The 24,247-nt window shown below is 44.2% G+C and overlaps 1 protein-coding gene across 3 annotated transcripts in view; it reads left to right on the top strand.

The window, feature by feature from the left end:
* The window catches only part of FUBP3 (far upstream element binding protein 3), a 48,882-nt gene that overhangs the window by 1,777 nt on the left and 22,858 nt on the right, over positions 1 to 24,247 (top strand). For all 3 annotated transcript variants that reach the window (XM_060100962.1, XM_060100961.1, XM_060100963.1), the window contains exons 2-5: positions 9,888 to 9,993; positions 20,960 to 20,993; positions 23,340 to 23,389; positions 23,754 to 23,825. In XM_060100962.1, coding sequence (XP_059956945.1) covers positions 9,888 to 9,993; positions 20,960 to 20,993; positions 23,340 to 23,389; positions 23,754 to 23,825 — 262 coding nt within the window. The remainder of the gene's footprint in view (positions 1 to 9,887; positions 9,994 to 20,959; positions 20,994 to 23,339; positions 23,390 to 23,753; positions 23,826 to 24,247) is intronic.

Below are 24,247 nucleotides of genomic sequence, written 5' to 3'. Positions count from 1 at the left end.
AAACTTCACTGGAAATGTTCCCAGCTCCGAAATGCACCATTGACTGGAGCAGTTGTAAGCCCAATGGAGACAGTGCTGTAAGTGTATTACTTCCGAATATTAACAGCTGGAGGGCGATCCTATCTCCAAGGATTTGATGGCCTTTAAAAACTAAAGAAAACACAGGTTTGTGGTTTTAGGTTTAATTTTAGGTTTAATTATAGATTTGCATTGGGCAAGAATGGAATGTTAGAAATCTAAAATACTGTGTGCTTGTATCAATGGTAAAGCTTACCTCAAAGGGTCTCATATTATTTGGGCATCTGATGATGGTGGTTCTACCTCGCCATTGTATACACAGCATGTTGCAGAAATGTGATTTTCCCCCCGGTAACTGGAGATAAAAGACAGTGCATTTCTTTATTTAAATGATTGGAAAGCTTTCTCTCCTCTTAGATGTCCTCATAAACACCAGGGACAGTCTGTAAGGCCCTCATAAGTTTGTCAGGGAGCAGTAAGCTGTCTGGTGCTCAGTTTATCCAGAATATCACAGTAGAGTCTGAGTTGCCCCTGATGGGGTTTGAACCTGCAGTTTCTATTAAGTCTGATATGTAGAGTCCAGTACCTAATCCACTGAGCTTCCCTCCTGGCATCTAGAAGCCTCCTTTTGTATCCTTTGGACTCTTTCCAACAAAGGGAACCAGTTGTTGCTGTTAGATCACTCTAAGCATGGTATTCCTAGATCTGAAGGGAGTCTCTGAAGATGTCATATAAAATTTAAAATTTGTGCAGCAGTGCGAAGTCCAGTGAGCTAATAGAGTTTGGCCAAAGGGATAACAGAGTCATTTTTTTATGTAGAAATGTGATCTGATTCTGTCCCACTGGTGAAGATCTAAAACTGCTGGGTGTTAAAAAAAAAAAAAATCATGTCCAGTTCTCTGAAGTCACTGGCTGGTTAGCAAAAATAAAGTGTTTCTTCAATTCTTCAACTTGTCGTTTAGAGAGCGCAGGACCCTAGTAAGAATGGGATATGGACTTAAAGCCAGATTATCCTGTTCTGTGGCCACACTGCACCTCTAAGCTGACTACTGTCTGTCAGGCTTTCAAGGGGACCTCATGGAGATTATGGATGAGTAGATACAATTCTGTTTTGTTTAGCTTTTCTAAAAATATAAAAGAGTTCCTGGAAAGCCCACTGCTGATAGTTTAGTAGCATCCATCACCAGGTGCACCCATTCGCAATGTTAACAGGACGATGTCACACCTCAGTGTACTTCACATTCCCAGCAGCCTTCCTTCCACGAGCTGGACCAACCGCCTGCCAGTCATCACCCAAATAGACGTTCTCTTATCAAACTGCTAGGGCTTCTTAGGACTTTAAGCTCCTATTTTGACCTGGACCCAGTCATTGCCTCTGCACTGCATAATTCCAGAGTGTTCTAGTCACATAAATACAGTGTTAATTGGTACCTCATGGAGTTGGGCACCACGGTGATTCTGCTCCCAAATGATTGTGACCAAGCCACTGAAGCGTCCGTGGAAAGTAACCTTTGACAGATTTTAAGGCCTAGAGCCTATTCTGTCCTGGCACTGTTTTTTGGAACTGTTGGTTGGTGTGGGGCCTCGGAGGTTCCACCGTCCTGCAGAGGATGCTTCCCAGTGCTGCCATCTCACACTGGGGCCTGAGCAGTAGATGATCGGGCACGTGTGCTGTATGGAAACACCAAATTTCCTTTAAAAGAATGGGCCTCCACCATTTACAGAAAAGGCCTGTGTTCACTGACTCTTGGGCACCCCTTGAGAGATACTGCCTCTGCTCACCTCGTATGTGATGTTTGTGCCTCATGGCAGAGTCACGTGTGCTGAATGCTCAGTGGCTTTAAGTTTACTCCACTGAGACTGTCTTAGACGTGCCCAGTGGTTGAGTAGCTCAGATCATCGTTTCACAAGGGACTAACTCCTGCATGTACATTCATGTGAGCTTTCTCAGACACTTGAAGAAAAGCAGTGTCTGCAGGACATCTGTGGGTCGCTCTGTGTCTTTGCTTTGATGGGACCCAGTAGAGGACCCTACAGAGAGCGAGTTCTTGTTTAAGGGTTTTCATGATGTGACTGAGCCCATTTGGGTCACCGCCCTTTAGTGGAAGCACTGGACTTCATATTTGGTTTTGAAAAGTAGATGGTAAGTGAACAGTACGTTCCACTGTATGCCTCTAACGCCTTTCTGATATTCAGCTGGGACTTCTTTATCTTTCTTTTAAAATCTGATAACCCATGTGTATCATCAAAGTAAGGTTTCTTAAGTCCCAAATACAAATTTGCCTAGACCAGAGTTTTCAGACTGGTGGCTTGTGGGCTGGAGAAGGCTCAGAGCGGGCCTGCAGGCGTACTTTGTTTGACCACACAGTGCCAACACTTAGAAACTAGAACAGTTGCACGTAAAAAGTGAGATTTTTATCTAATACTTGGCCATACTGCTCCCGCGTTCTGCAGTGACTTTATCTGGCAGGAGCTGGGCAGCAGCTGCCCCTCTGCACGGGGCACAGACTCTCCGAGTTGCCTTTGTTCTCACCACCTTGCTTTTGTTCTGCACTGCCCATCGGGATGCCTCGTCAGCAGCTTTTTTTCCTCATCCTTTTTCCAAATTGTGAGCCCATACAATAATTTAAATTTCTAATGGAAAGAGCTCTGGTGGAGAGTTACGAGATCTGAGTCTCCTGCAAGTAGCTGCATGACCTTGGGCTAGGTTGGCCTTTCCCAGCATTTGATCTGCAAGCTATTCATAGATCTTCCATGGAAAAGGGCTCATGGACAGAGAAGTTTGGGGGATACAGGGTTAAGTAAAGGTGAATTGGCTTCTTTACTGCAGGACTTCTCAGAGCCCTTAGTACGCTTCTGTGCGTTAAGTCCTACTAGGGTTTGGGATGTGCATTGTCAATATACCCAAGTCCTGTCACTTCATACCCTCTTTTCATAAAACCAAATCACTGTCTGTGGATCAAACTTGAGGAAATATTAAGCTAGATAATCTCAATGGTCCCTTCAAGCTCACCAACGTTCAGAGCTTCCATCTAGCTAGATGTGAAAAAAGTTTGGGCCATATTATTTTGGTTCTTTTACTTTCTAGTGTGTTGTGTTAGGTGTCTGTTCAAGCTCCCCTCTCCCTAGCTTTGCTGTGCAATTCTTTTACTCTGTTAAGCATCCCTCTTGAAAATGTTTTGCATTTAGAGTTTTATTTAAAGACGCTTGGGAAAGAATAGCCAATACTTTTGGAGGCATGAACTACATTTTTATCCTAGTATCAGATGATAGCAGATCACTTGCAAGACTGAGTAGTGTTCATGGAAATTGTGATGTGATGGGGATTGCCTGCTATTGTTTGAGGATCTGCTGAGTCCAAGGCCTCTTGCTGGATGCCGGGCCAGTGTAAAGATAAATAAGACAAGTTTGTTGCTGGTTTTATCTTACTGTGGAATTAGATCCTCAGAACAACCAAGTGAAATAGTCAGGACAAGGGTTATAATTTTCATTTTATATTTGGAAATAATAAGCCAAAGGGAGATAGAGCAGTATTCTCGGAAGCACACAAACAGTTAGTATATGCAGTAGTTCTTGGACCCATGTCTTCTGCATTCTAAGAGGGACTCGGTTCCTTTGCAGAGGTAGTTGGGTAGTTTTCCATCTCAATGAGAATTCTGCAGCAGAATCTTCCAAGCATCAAAGGGGATGCTGGTGGAATTAGATGGGACATAAGGGAGAAAACTAATGGTCATGTCATCTTGAGGGTCTTTGGAGGGGGGTTCCTAGCTGGAACAGTATTTCAGCTTGGAGCCTCAGCTGGTCATCTTAGCATTTTTCCGACAGGCTTCTCCATATTCACTTTAATTTTAGCAAACGTTTAATGAGTACTTTCTATGTGCCAGACACATTGCTGTGCATTAGGGAAGTTCTTGAACTCTTTTTGGAGCAGAGACCTTTTTAAGACTCTTGAGAACTTTGAACCGCTCCTCAGAAATATTTAAATAGTTTGTAATTTCAGGAGTTTCGTGAATTCTCTAAAGCTAATCCCTGGAGCTCCCAGTCAAGGAACCTTTGTCCTGGGAGTACCAAGATGATTGAGACAGGTCCGCACCTCAAAGAGCTCCCTGTAATGGGGAGACAGTATAACCAGCAACTTTCTCAGTGAGGTCACGCTACTTAAAGGTAGTTTGTAAAGTGCTTTGCAGACAGATAAGGGAGTATTTAATTCTCCCCAAATGTGGGTGGCATGAAGTTGTCAGCAAAAGCTCCTAAGAAGAGCTGGTATCTTATTCGATTGACATATAGCATTCCTTGTTTGGGTTCGTGTCAGTTCATAGGGCAGAATCAGCCAGGGCCCCATCTCTAGTGACAACAATAGCTACCATTCATTGAGCTTGTGATCTGCTGGGTGCCAGGCAAGGGCTTTCATATAAGTTCTCTCATCTGATGGTTGCAGAATACCCGAGAGGTAGTATAGTGAAGTGGTTACTAAGGCTCTGGATTCAGTCTCTGTGAGCTCGAGTTCTGGTTCTGCCAATGACTAGCTTAGTGACTTTGGATAAGTTATCTAACATCTTTAAACTTCAGTTTCCTCATCTGTAAAAGGGAGATCATTGATGGTGGCTATATCTGTCTATCTATCTATAGATAGATAGATAGATAGATTTTTTTTTTTTTTGGAATAGCTAATATTAGAAGTTAGGAGGTTCCCCTTGGGAGGTGGAGGTGGGTAGTGACTGAAGGGGTCATGAGGCCAGCTTCGGGGGTGCTGGTTCTGTTCTGTTTCTTGATCTGGCATTTTAGTGCACGAAAATTCGAGCTATCAACTCACCCATGTACTTTTTTTGTATTATTATTATTTTTCAATAGAAGGTTAAAATAGCAAACATTTCTCATGCCTTACGATGTGCCCAGCGTTGTTCTGGGTGCTTTACATTGTTATCTTGGTATCCCCATGGGTACCATTCCAGGCAGACTGGCTCCAGATCCCACAGAATTGAGCTGCTGTCTGAGGTCACCATGAAGATGAAATGAGGGCACCATCAGGCACTTAGTGAGTGCACAATAAATTTGATGTACTGCTGTCTTCATAGTAACCTAGGTAGTGGGTGCAGAGCGAGGACTTGCCTCTGTGCACCATGGCTCCAAGACCTGCCCTCTGAGACTTGCTCACTCTCAGCCACTGGGCTCCACCGCTCTGGCCACATACTGTGTCTTCCTGCTGTGGGGAATAGAGACTTTCAGTCCAGTCTGTCCGTTCGCCAGGGTGGGGCCACCCTGGGTGACTTTAGAGCAGAGGTTCCAGGGAAGCAGGTTGGGTTCCTCCTCCCTAAGCGGTGGTGTGAGCTGTCACCTCTACTTTAGAATCGACAGTGACTGTGTTGAATGACATGGACCCAATCAGTGTGTGGATGACTTGCCGCCATTCAGATAGCTTTGCCTGTTTCCATTTAGTGTAAAGTTTTATTAAATGTGAAGTTGTGGAAATATTCACAGCTTTCTGTTTGGGTTTATAGGGTGAGCTACTCTGATTACACAACTTACAGATGTGCACTGGGAATAATTAATTGCCATGTTTCCTAACTTCAGTGAATCGTGTGCCACCTTTTATTATGATTTTTGTCCTATCAGTGAACCCTCAGTATTCTCTTTACTTTGTATTTTAAAATCATTTTAAATTTAGATTTATTTAAAATATTTTTGAACATTCATCCATGCACCTCCCCAAGTTGCTTTGTACTCTTTAGAAAACACTGGTTTAGTTCATCCCTGCATTTTCCAGGGAGCAAGACCACTGAAGGTCTTGCCCAAGGTCGTACACCGGAAGAGCCAGCTAGACAACCAGGACTCCTGGCTGATTCCTGGTCCAGTACTCCGCTCCTCCACATTTCCACTGACTACTGGCAGCAGAGGGTAAATGTCTATGACGTTGATTTATATTTCATCTATTAGCTGTGCTTAAAATAGCACGGGTAGTGAGGTAACCCATTCTTGCCGCCTCCCCCAAGAAAGGGGGGAAAGTGAATCAAGTAGTAGAAAATCGGTAGCAGCGTCCCCTCAAGGCCTTGCTTTCAGATAAGCACTGGAGTGGCCTTGGTTTTCCTGGAATATCGTGGCTTCTGTGACTTATTTTCTGGCCTACACCATTATTAACTGAAAAGGTACCTCACTTCCCTTAAGCAGCTACTGTTCAGAATGGTCAGTTATGGACGTGAGGAATTAACTTGACTTCTGTGCACTGGAAAGCATTAGGTTTTAAGTCCTCGGGAAGTGACTGTGTCTAAGAAAATATTGGGTGGAGGAAAGAGAGTTAGCCTAGTGCTGTGGTCAGTAGCATGGACTCAAGTCAGGCAGGCCTGGGCTTCAATGCTGTTTCTGCCATTTATAAGATGTGTGACTTTGGGCAGGTCACTCAGCCTCTCTGAGCTTCACTTTTCCTTGTCCTGAAGTGAAAATAATAATACTAACCTTCTGAAGAATCATCATGAGGAATAAATGGGGTAGCATCTTTACAGTGTTCTTAGCAGAGTGCCTACACATGGTAAGCGCTCATTGAATTTTAACTCATTATTTTAGTAGGCATTTAAAATCATGTCTTAGAACAAGGCTGCATTTGTATCAATAAAGGAATACATTGTTTCTTTATAGCATATTGTAATATAATATATAATGTGATATCAATGTAAGTTATGGTATAATTGTATATTATAATGTTAAACTCACATCTAACATTTGTTTAGCCACAGTTCAAATGCAGTTGTTGACTTCAGAGCTACACCTCTTAACCATGATCCTGTGCTGCTTTTCTCGTAATGAAAATTTCCCAAATTATAGATAACCTGAAGCAAACATGATTTAAAAACAAATCTGAAATCCTCAGTCACATTTTAGAAGGTCGCTTGTTGATTTAATCAAAATTAGGAATAGAAAACTATTGTAACACTTCTGGCATATCAACTTCGGGGAAAAAAATTACGTTCCAGCAATATATGAAACATACCATATAAATTATAAGGAACGCCAAGGACTCAGGAATGACATCTGAGCTAATTTGGAAGGAAAAGAAGAGGTCTGAAAGCTAAGAGGTCTCATCAGAAGAGGGTAGAGAGAGTGCCAGATACGTAGAGCTTACATTTAGGGTCCTGTCTTTGAGGGTGATCTGACATGCACACTACTGGGGGACTCCACTGATAACCGTAGCCTTTTCTCTCATGTTTTGGGGTCGTCCTTACTGTCTCTTGCTAATGTTTTGGTCTGTCATCAGACAACTGGGCCAGTAATCTTGAAAACCCTCACATTGGCCATTTACTGCTCAGTTCATTGAGCAGACGAAAGGGTCTCGGTGGGGCACAAGCCACTGCAGTGTCCTCACCTTTTAATCTGCCTGCTTCCCGAGCTGAGTCCTTAAAGATAAGTTTTGCATCTTAAGTAAGTAGCCAACCTCCACAAGCTTATCCAAAACAAATAACGGAGAGCAAGGTAGAAAGCTGGTGGTAGAATGCTGTTAGGCGAGATTTATACAGTATTCTGTTTTAGAGCAAATGCCCACTTGCCTTGAAATTTGAATTTAAGAGATGGGGTTTCTATCAGCAGTCTTAGTATTTTAACTATTTAGCTTAAAATAGTGTTTTTCAACGAGCACCTGTCCAGGCTACCATCATCTGTAGCCTAGACAGGGCAAACATTTTCTTCAAAAGTCCAGATGGTGGGAATTCCCTGGTGGTCCAGTGGTTAGGACTCTGCGCTTTCACTGCCGAGGGCCCAGGTTCAGTCCCTTTGCGGGGAACTGAGATCCCACAAGCCGTGTGGTGCGGCCAAAAAAAAAAAAAGTTCAGGTAGTAAATTTCATATATATATATATATATATACATATATATATATATGCTCTGCACACCATATGATCTCTGTGAATGGGTGTGGCTGTGTTCTAATAAAACTTTATTTACCAAAGCAGGTAGTTCACCAGCTGGAGTTTGCTGACTCCTGGCCTAGAATACCTCCTAAATGGTCCTGCTACTCTTGTCCCCTTAGAATCTATTGATATTTTCCTTGTCCAAGGCATTTTTTTAAATCATAAATCAGCAGGTTACTCCCCTTACTAAGCCTTGTAGTTGCTTTCCATCACCCTTCATATAGAATCCGAGCCCCAGAATTCCCTGGCGGTCCAGTGGTTAGGACTCCATGCTTCCACTGCAGGGGGGCACAGGCTCGGGGAACTAAGATCCTGCAAACTGCGAGATGCAGCTAAATATATACATAAATATAAATAAATAAGTGAATAAATCCAAGCCCCTTCCCATGACCTCTGAAGCCCTATGTGAACTGCCCTTGCCCACCCCTTGGAACACATCTAGTTCCTTCTGTTCTAGTGACGTCAGCTTACCTATCAAGCTTTCTCCTGCCTTAGGGCCTTTGTACAAGCTGTGCTCTCTGCCTAGAATGCTCTTCCTCATCATCTAGGTCTCAGATCACATCTCACCTCCCAGCAGCCTTCCCTGATCACCCTGTTTAAAGTAGCTCCCCTGAGGGCTCTGTGTGTCCTTGTCTTCTCTTATTAGTATCATGCTTATCACCAGCTGAAATGATCAGTTGACTGATTAGCTTGTGTACCTGTGACTCCCCACTGACTGCCGACTCTGGGAGAGTAAGGACCTGCTTATTCTTGTTCACTGCAGGGCCCAGGACATAGTAGACACTCAGCACTTGTTGGGTGAGTTGCCTTCTTTCACAGCCCTGGTATTTGTGAAGTGCTTTCTCGTGTACAGAGCTCCTTTGTGTTCAGAGAATGTTGTTATCTTTTCGAAAACTGTGAAGCAGATGGTATTATACCCAGAGGATCTTCGGCAGAGAGGAAGGGGACTTGCCCAACACCACAGAACTAGGAAATGGAAGGGACGAGACCTGACCCAGGATGCCTGACATTTAAAGTCTGCCTTAGGTTTTCCGTATCGTGATTGTCTTTGGTTGTTTATTTGTTTAATTTATGTTGGTCCCAGAAAGTCTCAGAATTCTGGGCACATTTGGACAGCCTCAGGAAAACTACCACTGAAGACGTAGGTCTGGGACATCTGTGCCGGCTGCCCCTAATCCACCCTTGCTTGTTAGGCTTAAGTGAGGGACTAACATCAAGACCAGTCGTAAATATTCCTTTGATTAAATCAAAGAGTTAATTTATTGTGAAAATCACGTTTAATTCCTAATGGAAACAAAGCAGATAAGTGTAGGAAGCTCTACATAGCATTTGTTTCTAGGGGAAAAACTTAATAGCTATGTTCTGTTCTTTGATGATAAATGTTGAAAGTTAGAATACCTCTCAGAGGTTATCTCGATTTCTCCAGTGCAGGAATCCTTCCAAACTAGTCTGGACAGATGGTCATCTGCCTGCTGTTTGAACTTCCAGTGAAGAGCAGCTTGTTGTTTTATGTTTCTGTAGATCACATCATCACTTTATAGGGGTTAAAGTTAATAGGACGAATATATTCCTAAAGAACTGTCAACATTTGAGCAAACATGGCCTTTTAAATATTGCTGGGGGAATTTGTTCCTTAAGGGAATCCTGTGCTAAAACCTTTTGAACAAAGCTCTTCATATTGTTGGCCTGCTTTTTTCCTTAAAATGTGGTATACCTGTATTTTAAGTGATGACTTAAAAATTTGCTTGTAGAAGACAAATTTTTGGAAGTATCATTTCTAAAGACACATTATTACTAAGACCAAAAGGGAACTCAGTTAATAGTGCAGAGTCCATGTCCTGTCACGACATTGCTTTACACTAATGTCCGTCGGGGGGAGAAATGGGGTAACAGCCCTTTAAAGAAGACTCTTGTCTTTCTCCCTCGATGGAGCCATGATTTGTTACTGAGCATTTAAATCTGATTCTCTCTGTAGATTGCTGCTAAAATTGATTCAATTCCTCACTTGAATAATTCCACACCTCTAGTGGACCCCTCAGTGTATGGCTATGGAGTACAAAAACGGCCCTTGGATGATGGAGGTAAGTTGCTGTAAATATCTTTGCCTTTCAAGTGGTAGTGAACCTGCCAGTTAAGTTGGAGTCTGTGTCAGCCATTTCCTTAACAGCTTTCTCCAGCGTCACTCTCTGAAGAAGAATGGTTGCGGGGAAGTATTTAAGATGATTTTCCTCAGCAGTTCCACGGCATTTGAGTTCTTACTTGCCTTGATAATACAGGAAGTCTTTTCGGCTGGGCTGTAAGGTAAAAGACAGTCTTCGAGCATCAGCTTGGAAGTAATTTGACTGATTCGAGAGTTTTGCTTGATTTAGCCCTCAGTTATTCCTCAGTGCACACGTGGGAATTGAAGTTCCCACTTTTCTCCAAAGAAAAGCTGAGATTTGGTGCATGGCTCTGGGGAGGCTGTGGCTACATACTGACCTTAAAGAAAGGAAAGGGGAGTGATGACCTTTTTTCAGTTTATCTGCTGGTTTTTTCCCGCCATTCCCATTTATAACAGGCTCTTTCTAGCAGCATCCATTTTTCTTTCATTCATTCCTTCGTTTATTTCATTGGTTTGTTTATATACCCTACTCATCCCCAAAAGAATTTGAGACCACTTAGAAGTGCGTCATTACCAGCACTTTGGCAAAGAGTATCAGATGTGTTTCTGCAGAGAACTTGGACTTCCTTTATCATATTTCATCTCCCACAAAGTAGCTCTGTAAAAGGGATTCTGAAATACACTAGATTGCACGTGAATATGCACATAGTGGGTGGGCCAGTGTCTTCTCTTCCTGTCCTTAATCTGCATATGTACCCAGCCACGTATGTGTGTTCATATTTCTGTGATACATTATTAAGTGAAAAACAGTCAAGGTATACAACAGTATATATTTTGTAATCTCCTTTCCCAAAAAAAGTGCATGTTTTACATTCATAGAAAAAATGTAATTTGGCATGACTAATTGCTCTGGTCTCTTTGGAGATTCTAAAAGAGAGATCACCATCGTTTTTGTAAGTGGGAACCTTTTTGGAATAATTATATAGACTCACACGGTGCAGATTTTAATGGAACAACCCGCAATTTGGGTGTAAAAGTTCTTGTCTATTTTAAAAAATTATTAATGTTTATGGTCACTCACAGAAAACCTACCGCAGGGCCACTGGAACTAAGGTGACCATTTACACTGCTACTCTGAAACGGTATCTTGTGATCATCTTATATTTGATTGGCATTAGTGATTTCTTAGACCAAACATGAGTGATTGCATTATCTGCATTTTTGCCTTAGCAAAAAGCTGTCATGCAAAGCAACCTTTTTTACCTTTTCGGGGCAATCATGTTTCAGTTCCTCTTATGGGACATCAATATAAAAAGAACACTAAGTTGTCTGGCTCTGAGCATATGTCTCATTAATGGACAGTGTGTCTCTCTGGCCCACCCTTTCCAGAAATTGAGATCAATACATTCCACAACTCTTAGCCTTGTTTTCACCCACTGCGTGGAGTTGAAGTGTAAAACTTGTGCCCACAGAGAATAGTATCACTATGTCCTTTGCATAATGAGTGCCTGAACATTTACAAATGAAACCTCTGGCATCTTGCAGACGTTTTTTCTCTCATTAATCCTTTGCACACCCATTTGAAAGAATGTGGCTCGTTAAGTCACCAGTAAGTCCAGAATCTCACTTGAAACTCCAGTTCATTATTATATGTGTATCGTCACCTTTTTTTTTTTTTTTTTGAGAACCATAATTTTTTGCATTTTGGGGGACTAAGTTCTTGTGATTAGAGAATAAATACAATTCTTCTCTTTCCTCCCCCCAAATATTAAGTCTCCTTTAGTAGGAAAGAACTGAGGGAGACCCTTTGCGCCTTGAACCACGTCTCCTGTCATCCCCAGGCCTGTGTTTTACCATGACGACAGACTGTATTTGAAGTATGAGAAATTTCTCAGGCTTTTTACGTTCTACATAATGGTTTGATAAAGTTAATCCTCTCTTCTGTTTAAATAACAGAATTACACAAATTGTTTGTTTTTCTCCAAGTTGGTCTCTTTGTGTAGAGTTTGAGATTTGCTGTGGAGCTTAAGGAGAGCTGGGCATCTGGGGCCTGCCCCAGCCTCTTGTCAGTTGTCTCCTGACAGGGGTGAGGTCACTGGGCCAGTTCTGTTCTCTTGAATAAATATGTGGATAAACAGATCCTGTCAAGGAAGGTGATGTTTGTGTTTACCCGACAGCTTTCTAAGGGTCACAGTCTTGCTGTTTGTGAGATGAAAGTTTAGAAAAGCAGAGACGAACAACAAGCAGGAATGCCGGCACTTTTTTCTTAGCAGTAAAGATTTCCGAGGGCTTTGCGGTTTTTTGTTTGTTTGGGCTTTTGGGATTTTTTGACGGATGTTCATCAGATCACCTCTTTAGCAATATGAACTTGCAGACTTTCCCAGGAAGCCAGGTTCTTTGACCTCTGGGAGGTTAAAGTTCAGTCCCCTAGAAGTTTTTGGAGGTGTTATTTGGGTCTGTTTAAAGGTACTTCAACTCTTAAGTCAACCATAAAGAACCTTAACATAGGGCTTATTCAGGACATTGAGATGTGCAAACACGTGTAGGAATGGGAAGATTTTTTTTTAAGTGCTAGGCAGTAAAACAGGAGGAAAGCGATTTGAGTTCGTTGTGTTCTGATGTAGAAAGCGATTTGGGTTAGTTGTGTACCAAGGCAGTTGTGAGTTGTCCGTCAAACTGCCAGTTCATGAGCTCACTTGGAAGCCAGCAAGACCTTTGCATCCAGCCTCCAGAGCCTGCCTTGGTCCCTGATCTGGGAAGAGCAGTCATTCTGCTGCCCTCCCCCTCTGGGTCAGGTCATTTTAACTATCAGCATCTTCCTTCTTGGCACCCGCGCCTTCTCACCGTTTTTGAGGTGCGCCCTACGGATGCAAGAAGCTGCCTGCTGTTCTTGGCGTGACAGTGGTTCCATCCAGTACTTTCTTCATGCTTCTGCTGGAGCCCATCCAACCAGTTCCATCCCTCTGCTCTATGACTTGTGGCAGCTTCTGGTAACCAGGGGGGTCCAGCCCTTCCTAACCTGGCCACCGCCTCCTGCCCTTCTAGTCTCGCTCCCCCGTTCTGCACTCTGCAGCGGCCTAATCAGCTTTCTTCTCTTTGCTCTTCCAGAAACACTTCCCCCATCCCAGCCCTTTACCTGGCTGACTCCTGCTCACCCTCAGTCTCGGATGTGATGTGACTTCCTCCTGGAAACCTGTTCTCATCCTCACCTGTTGACTCTCTTCAGTGCCCCACTCGCGTGCCCCCTCAGGATGCCCCCTCCCTTCTTTCGTTTCCTTCGCCCCCTATACTCCTTCCTCCCTCCCTGTTCCCCCTCTTCCTCCCGTTCTCACACGCCCACCTCATCAGGAAGTAATAAATGGCACTCCGCTCTAAACTTGGACAGCAGTTCACTTGTCCCCTTCTTGGGGCACATTTCATCTTCTTTATTCTGCAGGTGACGGGAACGTCATGTCCCTCTCCTACCAGATTCCACGTGCCATCATCATAAAGACAGTTTATTTCCCTACCTACCTCATGCAGTGAGTGAATAAATGCTTGATACCTAAGTTCTCCCTCTGTGTATCCTATGATAGCATTGAGGAAATTTTGTGAAAAGGAAGCTCCAAATTTAAGAGAATAGTATTAGCTAACTGATTTAGAAATGCAAGTTTAACTTTACTCTAAATCAGAAGTTGGCAGGCTTTTTCTTAAAGGGCCATGTAGTAAATATTTTAGGCTTTCAGGCCGTATGGTCTCTGTCCCACCCACTCAGCTCTGCCATTGGCACTCGAAAGTAGCCTTAGACAGTATGTATACAAATGAGCATGGCTGTGTCCCAATAACTGGTTGTTTACAGAAGTGGAAAGCTGGCCCTCAGGCGTAGTTTGCCAACCTCTGATCTCAAATCAGCCTTGTCAAATGATTAACTCTAACACTTGCCTAATCGTCAGTTAGGAAGGTGTACAGAGGGTCCCCCCTCCCCTCATTTCCTTAAACAAATCTCCTTGTCTCAGGTTCCACTCTCTGTCTTGACTACTGGAGAAAACAAGTGGTTTCTACTATTTATGTCGCGCTGGTTGACAGATGGAAGAGGCACTCTTCCCATTGTCCCCGCCGTATTTTGAGGGGCGATGAGAGCATCTTCTCCAGTTTTTTTTACTCTGGGAGAGTTTTAGGTAATCACGTTCCCTTGAGCTTTTTTAGTTCCAATAGACCACACTCTCTTCCTGTCTTCTCTATAAAGAGTGGCACCAAAATCAGAACTTGGGGTGAATAAAGCACCATTCCTGCCATTGCAAAGGGTCGGGGTTGGGGGACGGGGAGTGTTATGCTAGTGACTTTGAAAATATGCCTGCCTTTTCTACCAGAGACTTACCTTTGATACTTAAGTAGTACCATCTTAGATTTACCACACTTTCCGGTCTTCTTGTGGAATGAAGGAGGGAGAATTTTTAGGGGTGCTACCAAATGAATGATATACAGGAAGATCGGAATAGAATATGGTCCTTTCCAAGTTTTATTTCAGCACTTGTGACATAGGGCAAGGACGAGGAGGAAAAAAGAGTGAGGAGGAAAGAATGTTTTAAATTCCAGACTTTCAGAGAGAGAAGAGGGATGAGAGGTGCCCGTGCTCGGGAGTGGCGAGGGCCAGTGTGCCTGCAGCTGCATGGCAGGGGCGTCCGTGCAGCTGCAGGCACGGAGCCTGCACCGCCTCAGGCAGGAGCCTCTGCTTTGGAAAGAGAGAAAAATGCATCTCAGAGATGCTCGTACTCTCCGTGTATGGAGGGTAAAAATGATGCTGCAGGGATGGAGAGCCAAGACTAAAACCCGGTCCCTGAGAGTTGGAGGGAGTGGGGGAAGATCTGCCTTTTACAAAGTAGGGAAAGTAAATCAGGGGTGTTGTCAAGCAGTAGTCTTCAAGCTGGGGTGCATGATGTCCTCCCAGGGTTAGGTGGGTGTGGACAGGTTCACGGGATCCTTCTCCAGCTCTTACACTTCTGTGCACCCTCTCCCCTAAAAGGAATCTCTCTGAGAATTGTGTCTCTGCTGGGGATGCCACGTGGGCCTTCTCCTTTCCATGCCCCTTTTCACATCGCCCTTCTTTAGTTTATGGCGGTTCGTCACCAAGAGCGGTAAAATCCTCAAATGCCTCAAAAGGGGTGAGTCCAGGATTCTGAGTGGGGAATCCCAAGATGATAAAAGCATGAGAGTCTTGGTAAGAAATATTAAAGGGGTCAGGATCTGATTTTTATTTTATCCAGGTAGCAGCTCATGGCAGAGGCTCATGCTGTCCCCTCCTCCCCTCCATCTGAACCATCCGGTTTAGGATTATAATTCAGAAGTGAGTTGTAGTCACGTGAGTTTATATTAACACATGTGTGAGTTGGAAAAGGGAAGTGAGCTTTTTTCCCCCTGGCAAAGTATGATCTGACTGGTTGGTTTGACAGTTGGCTTAGCCAAGTAGATGAAATCGTAGACATCTTCCATGAAAATAAATGAGCTAAATCTGCAGTATCAGTGTTGCAGCAGAGATATAACTGAAGCCATGTACAATACCTGATTTTTTTTTTTTTTTTTTTTTGGCGGTACGCGGGCCTCTCACTGTTGTGGCCTCTCCCGTTGCGGAGCACAGGCTCCGGACGCGCAGGCTCAGAGGCCATGGCTCAAGGGCCCAGCCGCTCCGCGGCATGTGGGATCCTCCTGGACTGGGGCACGAACCCGTGTCCCCTGCATCGGCAGGCGGACTCTCAACCACTGCGCCACCAGGGAAGCCCCCTGATGTATTATTTGCACCCATTAACCTAGGAAAATAACTTAATTGTCAAATCAAAAGGGTTTCATAGTTTTTCAAAATTCTTTTAGGGAATATATGACCCAGAGTGGTTCTTGACCCTGGCTGTATGTGAAAACCACCTGATTAGCGCTTTTTTTTTTTAAATTTATTTTTTATTTTTATTTTTGGCTGCATTGGGTCTTCATGGCTATGTGTGGGCTTTCTCTGGTTGCGACAAGCGGGGGCTACTCTTCGTTGCGGTGTGCAGGCTTCTCATTGCGGTGGCTTCTCGTTGTGAAGCACGGGCTCTAGGTGCGCAGGCTCAGTAGTTGTGGCACACTGGTTTAGTTGCTCCGCGGCATGTGGGATCTTCCTGGACCAGGGCTCGAACCTGTGTCCACTGCATTGGCAGGCGGATTCTTAACCACTGCGCCACCAGGGAAGCCCCCTGATGAGCTTTTTGCAAAACTAAATATGCACTTACCATTCAGGCCACAGTTATACTCCTGGGCATTTATCCCCAAGAAAAGAAAACTTGTGTTGACACAACAACTTGCCCACACATCTTCATAGCAGGTTTATTCATAATAGCCCCAAACTGAAGCCGGATGTCCTTCAACAGGTGACTGGTTAACAACCTGGTACCTCCATGGTCTCCATGGAATACCAGTCAGCAATATAAAGGAACAGACTGTTGATACCTGCAGCCACCTGGATGGATCTCTAGGAAATTACGCTGAGTGAAAAAAGCCAACCCCAAAAGGTTACATACTGTATGATCCCACTTATATGACATTTTTGGAACAGAAAATAGATTAGCAATCACCAGGGTTTAGAGATGGAGTGGTGGGAGGGCCCGTACAGAATAAGAAGAGGCCGGAAGGAGCCCTGGAGCCTGAACTCCTTATTGTAGAGGTGTCTAGAGAAGTGGTTTGAGCAAGAGCGGGTACCTGATAAGTGGCAGAGGAAAACTTGAACCTGGGTCCCTGTCTCATGTGCTGTAATAGGGAGTGCTTGAGAATGGAGACTCCAGAGTCTGAGTTTGGGGTTTGAATCCCAGCTCTGCGTGGTATTAGCTGTGTGGCCTTGGGCAGCTTGCTTCACTTCTCTAAGTCTGTTTCCTCGCCTGTAAAATGGAGATAATATTTACCTCATGAAATTATCATCAGGATTGTAAGAAATTATTTTCACATTTTTAAAATACTACTCACAGTGTAAGAAATACTCATATCTCCATCAGAACTAGTTACTACACACATACTAAAATCACATGTGTACTTGAAATTATAACTTTATGAAATACATACCCTTAATATACATGGTCCCTTCTGTTTTCTATTTCATTTTTTAATAAAGCTGGTCATGACCCCCTAAATTGACTTCATAACCACTGGATGAAATGAAAATAAGGCATAGTGCTGTAAATAAGTATCATACCCTTTATTTTTCCTCTTAATTTTTCTCCCGAGACCCTTGGGTGGGTACTGGAACTGGGGAGGGGTGCAGGTGGGGTCCTAACACCTCTGCGCTCCTGGAGACCAGGGTAGGTTGCTGCTCATCCCAGAGCTGTCTGCTTTCCCCATGAGATTCTCACCTTGAAGGCAAAGATGACCTCGTTCACCATTTCACGCCCAGGACCCAGCACAGTGCCCAACGCCTGAAAGGCGTGACGGTTCAGAGGTCACGTGGGCACGGGCACTCGCTCACCTGTGCCCTTTTCTGAGGGCTTGGGTGTGATCGCGCCTCCATCGGTCAAATGGGACGGGTAGTAACAGCATCTGCCTCGCAGGGCTCTTGTAGGACTCAGTGGGTTCGTGCAGGTGAGGCACCTACAGGAGCGCCCTTTGAAGCTACTGGTGGTCTTTTTGCACTCACAGAGCATGTCAGCTGCAAGTGAAAGTGACATTATTGAGATAAACTTGGATTTACTCTCACCTTTAAAAAAATAATTTGCCAAATTAGTTACAGATTATGTGTCTAGGGACTTACAGCTGAACTTAGCGTGTGGTGTGTTGTGACTCTGGGATGGGGGTTGCTGCCTTAGAACACAGGAAGCCTTCCTATTGTCCTTGGCAGAAAAGCTTTTTAAAAATGCCTTGGAAACTGCAGACGTCCCTGCAGCTAACTGCAAGTCTCACTGCCCTTAACTGGGGCTCGGAAAGGCATTGGTCAGAGTCGAGGAGACTGGAATCCAAGCACGGGCGCAGGAGGGTTGTGTTCAGAGGCTGAAGAGGAAGGTTTGGTTCATTGCTTTGTTCTGCTGGTCACGGGTCACATAAGAACTGCCGGCGCTTCCTCTCCGGACCTGCCTGCTCACCTGCTGCAGGTCTGCTGCTCTGTGCGGGAGGCCGGCCTGTTGTCTGCGCTGTGACGAGGGATGACGGATGCTTTGGTCCCTTGAGCTTTTCTGAAGGGGAGTGGGAAGGGGTAACCGTTAAGATTGTTGTGTATTATAAAGCTGGGTGTGTTCCCCAGCGATATTTTGATAGCATTTGTTTGGGGGGAAGAAAATGGAGACTTTTTCCTCCTCACTAATGGGGAAAAAAAATGTGTCCAGTGCCTTATTTTTTTTCAAAGATCATGATTGAAACTGGCAGAGGGTTACTCTTCAGAAAGGATTTCTCATATTGTAGCGTGAATATTGTCTCTAGGAAGCTCACCTTCCCATCGCCCGGGCGGCCTTCCATTACATAGCGCGCAGGATACGTGAGAACCACACCTGTGCACGCTTGCGCCGAGGGGAGCTTCAGAGGCAGGCTGAGCCGTGGTCGACCAGCAGGTGCCATTAACAGGAAATAGGACTGATTTTATTCAGCACTTTTCCTTTTTTACAGTAAAATGACAGTAGTTACCATAAATTGAGCTTGATAGGCGTTCCCATGTGCCTCCCTCTCCTGACCCCTTTTCATCCTGAAGGCGCAGAGAAGGCCCCCTATTCGTGGAGTCGGACGTTAGCGGTTTGCTGTATGAGTGCCCAGTGCCCCTTATCTAACTGCTGGTTTTCATTTTTAGGCATCAAATGGGAATGTTTCCGAAGGGAGTGAAACTTTAAATGGCGTTGCAGCCTCGGGCTACAGCATTTGCATGGAGGAGGGAGGCGATTTGTCCTGCTTAAGAGTCCACCAGCTGAAAGAGTTGGATCTGGATTTGAATTTGATTTCATTCTTCAGTGCTGTGGCTCTCAGCAGTCCGTCTATTTGTGGGATGGTGGTGTGTGCACTTTTATTTTCGATCTCTGTAGGCGCCTCCACTTGGCAGCAAAGCAGTTGGCTGTCAGAAATGATACGGTGTGCGTGACACCCGTCACACGTACTTTGCCAACAAAAAGGAATTTCCTTTTTCTGATGAGCACAAAATTTCAAATGGCTTTTGACCACTTGCCCTCTGACTGTTCTTGTGAATCTCATGAAGTCCTTTATGGTAGTGTAGTCCTTTACTGTGTTTCTGCGGCTTTTCTGGCTGAAATATCAGAAAATCATCAGCCCTTTGACACCTCTTACCAAATAGCACAGGAGACCAGGAGCCAAGGTCCGGCCACGTTGCCGCGTTTGGGGACTGGGCACCTCTCCTCTGTGTTTGCATCATTTCAGGACATTTTAGTTCCTCTGTCTTGCCTGGATCCTTTACCCCTAAGAGAAGAATTCTGACAGTAAGCAGGGAAGCTGAGCTTGACCCTTAAATAGGAACAGGGGGCCAGCCATACTCAGCAACACTCTGTCGTGGACCTTCTGCTTCAGTGTGTTGTTTTCATACCCACTGCCTTAGGTGTGGGCGTTCCCCTCTCACAATGTCCACTTTTCACGTGGAATGGGAATCATGAACACTGCCTCTCCCAGGTGAGGGCGTTTGTCATATTCAAACTGGAAATGCAAAAAGAAAATTTTAAGATGCAATAAAAAACAATTCTGTTATCCCTGAGATAAGCAGGTTAATAGTATATAATGTCAGTATTTTGGCTGTAGACCATTATGTTGCTGTTGATCCGGGAGAAATATGGTATTGACTCAATGGCTTCTTGTACTTTTTGCTAGCGTGTTTCTCCGTGCTTTTTATTCTTCTTCTAAAACATCATGATCTGGTTTCTTTTCCTTTGTCGTTTTATGACCAGCTCCTCCCCGGTCAGAGAATGACAGGGTTAAGTTCAAGCAGAGAGGAGAGCTATATTGGAGGCCTAGATTTCGGATGTCAAAGCATTCCAGTCTTTGTTCTGAGGTTGATGTAATTGATCCTTCCCCACTTATCGCATATCTGTCCTTCTTCTAACTTTCCCCAGAGACATATTTTTGAATGCTCGTGTTAGCATATTATAAGATTCATTCAATTCTTTGTAAGACAGTTAGGACTTATACTTTTTTGTTGTCTGCTGACCGTGTTTTCTGGGCTGCATTTTCCAAAAGGGAAACACCACAGAATCATTTTTTGCTGATGGCTGGTGGAGACACTCATCAGTAGCTGAAAGAGGAGAAACGAACAAAAAGCGTAGATGAAATGTTTTGGGGCTATGATTGCAGATTTGGTTTTCATCATTAGAGCCTGTTGGGCACCGTTGTCTCTGTGAAATGGGCTTGAAAGGTGGTTGCTCACTCTTAGTGTCCACTGTATACAGACGGCGGTGGTGGCTCAGTGAGAGGCCCGGGGAGGGAGGAGGCCAGATCCTCTCCTTGAGATGCTTGTGCTCTGGAGAGGGTAGGGAGAGTGGAGGGGGTGCCCCATGGCATGGCCGGCGGGAACATATGTGCACTTTCTTAGTGACTGCAGCTGCCACGGAGCAGTCTTTAACAATGCTTCCGAGCTAGGAGGTTAAATCTTCTCATTTGTTTTAAAAAGAGAAAGAAGGGACCCTCACCATCTTTACATTGAGTTTGGATCCCAAGCGGGAGGGAGGTAGGAAGAGAGAGGGATTTAGGCAAGCAGGATTTTCTCCCAGGCCTCTCAGCATGTGGACACACAGATCAATTTCTTATCCTGCGTTCAGCTGGACACTGGGTTAGAGACTGTGTTGATCACGACGTCCCCTCCTGTTTCATATCATATAACACATTCATTTCAGCCACTGAGCCTAAATTACTGTTTGCTTTCTTTCTGCCTTTCTTTTTTTTCCCCCCTGAAATGGTAAGAACTCATGTAAGGATGAAGTTAGTTTATCCGTGCTAATGCTTTGATTTTTCTTTTCTCTTTCTCTTTGCCACAGTAGGTAACCAGTTAGGGGCCTTGGTACATCAAAGGTAAGCAGTGGGTTATGTTTTATTATTTATTGATCATTTCTAATTGTTTATTGATCCACCATCTGTACTAGAGTGTTAGAAAGTCAGAGGTTGAGAGTGTGAAAAAACATGGGCTCGATTTCCATAAGACTCAACTTTTTTTGTAGTCCTTTCCAAGACAGTGTAAGCTGAAGGGATAAACTAATACAAGGTATTAAAAAGCAGCCGTTATCTTCTGTAAACTTAGAAGACTTCTGGGATGTTGGCGCTGCTCTTGCTGCCCACATACATTGAATTTAAAAGTAGAGAATGTGAGGATTGTCCTCCTGGTTGGATGGTTTCCCCAGTATTTGTTTTATGGACCCTAACCTCTTCGCTTGAGGAAAGCTGTGCTGAAGAAGTGTGACTTGCTGGGCTTTCACAAGATGGAGCTTTTGTTGCTCCAGTAATCACGGTCTGGGAGGTGGGAGCCCGGGTCCCCCCACTGTAGGGAGAGGCCTCGCCACGGAACCTTGGATGGCTGCCCGGTTGACTCCCTTCCTTAGTTTCCCCTCACAGAGTTCCCTTAAACACTGAGGATTTAGAGAGAGACAGAGACCTCTGGGCTTTAAAAAGACCAGTCTGTAAGATGGAATATTTGTGGTCACAGTGTTGTCCTTCAGAAAAGGATAAAATATACAGGAAACCACCAGGAAGGCATCTCTTCCCTAAGGGGTGAAATTTTATGCTGTGTATTTGTTACTGTAACATGTTATCCTTAACCTTCACCAGCAATGATACAGTTATGTCCTCTTGTGTTCTATGCAAACATTTAGGAGTTTCTAGAAATCACCAGGCATCAGATAACCAAAAGATCTATTCTGGGGTTTTTTAGTTATTGTTTCTTTGTTTGCTTTGTTTTTTAATGAATTGAAATGAGGTTGTGTCAGTATCAAATGTAACTTTCCTATAAAGCCATAGTTAATCAGGATTTTACTTTCCAAAATGTTTATACTTTATGTGTTAGACCAGTTTCAGCCTTGCATTTAGAATAGAGCTTTGTCTTCCAGGAAGCCCAAAGCAGTTTATCCTAATACGTTTTTTCCTCAAAGAGAGTCTGCTAAAATTGTTCCTGCGGGCTGAGGAACTGCCTGAGTTTTGAGTTGTGCTGGTGTTGAACCCCTTCTAGTAAATTCCCCAGTACTGTTTCCTGAGAGTAGACAGCTTGTGCTGCGTGTGAGCAGCAGCCTGGTGGCTACACATACAGGAGCACTGTTACCCTTCACCACCATCAGGGAACATCCCAACAGGGACCCCCCGTCTATTGTACGACCTACTGTTAGGCCAGCCGAGCCTTGGCATTAACAGCCACACTCTTACTGATCAGGAAGCCGGGAATTGCCTGATTTCGGTGTGAATTTGGATATCCCAAGAGGTAGAGATAATCCCTGTGCATATGTAATCTGAGGATGTAAACACAAGAAGTCTGTTTGCTCGCATCAGAATGATACAGTGGCAGTGCTATTTATGATATTGCATTTATGATATTGAAAACCTGCACTTTATTCATTCCTTTCCATGATGGGTAAAATTCCAGCTGTGTTGAGAGATGTTTAAAAATGCTTACTTTTTTTTTTTTTTTTAAACTACTTGCATTTAGCTTCCTCCTAAGGTAAATGTTTAGATTTAATTGCTTTCTGGGGTGTTGGACAAATTGGATATTGTCCACAATATACAGCAAATTTGAAGATTTGTTTGAAAGAGCCAGTGCAATCGTTGTTGTTTTTAAAAAAAAAAAAAAAAACACACATAATGGACGGGGTAGCATTTAACAGAAGTACGTTGCCAAGTAAGCAAGGTAATTATTCTGTACTGGTCAGCACTGATTAGGCCTCGGTTGGATACCAGTTCCATTTGGGATGTCTCACACTAAAAGGCAGATAAATTAGAGGGAGGCCAGAAAGCAATAAAAAGATTGGGAAACAAGGAATATTGAAGAGTAGTTGTCCCTCTTCATCTAGGGAGACTTGAATAGAAGTCTAAAACACTCCCCACTCCCCAGAGGATCTTCAAGTGTTCAGCAACGCTGAGGGTAGCTGTAGGAAGAAAAAGCAGTTGTTAGTGCAGTTGATGGTTTAATGAAAAAAATAGAGGTTTCCTCCTCTGACACAAGGAAAGGGGAGGCTTGGATCTTTTCAAGGAGTGATGGACCAAAGGGTTCATTAGATGACAGTCCTTGTGGATGGTTGTGGACTTGTTAGCCAAATTGGCATGATTTCTTTTAAGCCTTTATCTTCTAACATTGCCAATATGGGAAATTCGGGGAACCTAAAATGACTGCAGAATTCTTTATTCTGTGTATTTTTCCAAAATGTTCTTTGTTTTTAGGGCAGTAATAACAGAAGAATTCAAAGTGCCTGATAAAATGGTTGGATTTAGTAAGTATCCACATTATCTACTTTTTCCCTCATTTCTGTCCCTTATTTTCATTTTAATCTCTTGGTGTGAGTGTCACCCGTGGTAGAATGCTCTGCACATCATGTTCTCCAGAGCCCCGGAACCAGGCTGAGGAGGAGACCGGAAGGTTGGGCCCTGGGTCCCCCCACCCCCGCCCCCACTTCAGCTAGAGAACCCCGTGTCGTCGGCTGTGTTTCACATGCAATTCCTGTGGGCTCGCTGAGGCCGACCTGATGTGTTGTGCTGTGAGCCAAGCGTGAATGTTTGCTGAATTGATTGTCACACGTGTGTGGTTAAATATGGAATGAAGGGGGCGTGGTCTCACCCTGTTTTAATTTGTTTCAGTTATCGGCCGGGGAGGTGAGCAGATTTCACGGATTCAAGCAGAGTCTGGTTGCAAAATTCAGATTGCCTCGGGTAAGGGCTACTTCTTTTTTTCATAGATCTCAGTTTGGTAGAAATCAGTCCTTTTTTTTACAGAGTTTTTCATATTTAGTACCTTTGCTTGTTGCTTAGAAGTTTAGGGGCTTGGGTAAGTATATGTGATTGCTGTTTTCCTTGCACTTTTGGAGCTGACCTCCCAGTTGAGAACCAGAAAAACCAGAGCAGAAGTGGGCCCAGAGGTGATGCCGCCCGTCTGGCCTCTGGGGAGACCCTCTGCAGCTCTGGGCCCAGTGTGGCCCCTCCCAAACACCTGCTGGTCTAGGACCTCTGTTTTCTGCACCAGAATGTTATGCCAGACATAGTGGGGCGTGGACGAGTCCTGGGGCTCTGGGCTCACGCCTGGGGACTGCTCGCCAGCTCCCCTGGATTAGACCGTCCTGCCCTTTGTGGAAAGA

The sequence above is a fragment of the Mesoplodon densirostris genome, chromosome 6 (assembly GCF_025265405.1).
Source record: "Mesoplodon densirostris isolate mMesDen1 chromosome 6, mMesDen1 primary haplotype, whole genome shotgun sequence".
Lineage (NCBI taxonomy): Eukaryota > Metazoa > Chordata > Mammalia > Artiodactyla > Ziphiidae > Mesoplodon > Mesoplodon densirostris.
This window is presented reverse-complemented; position numbering and strand designations above follow the sequence as displayed.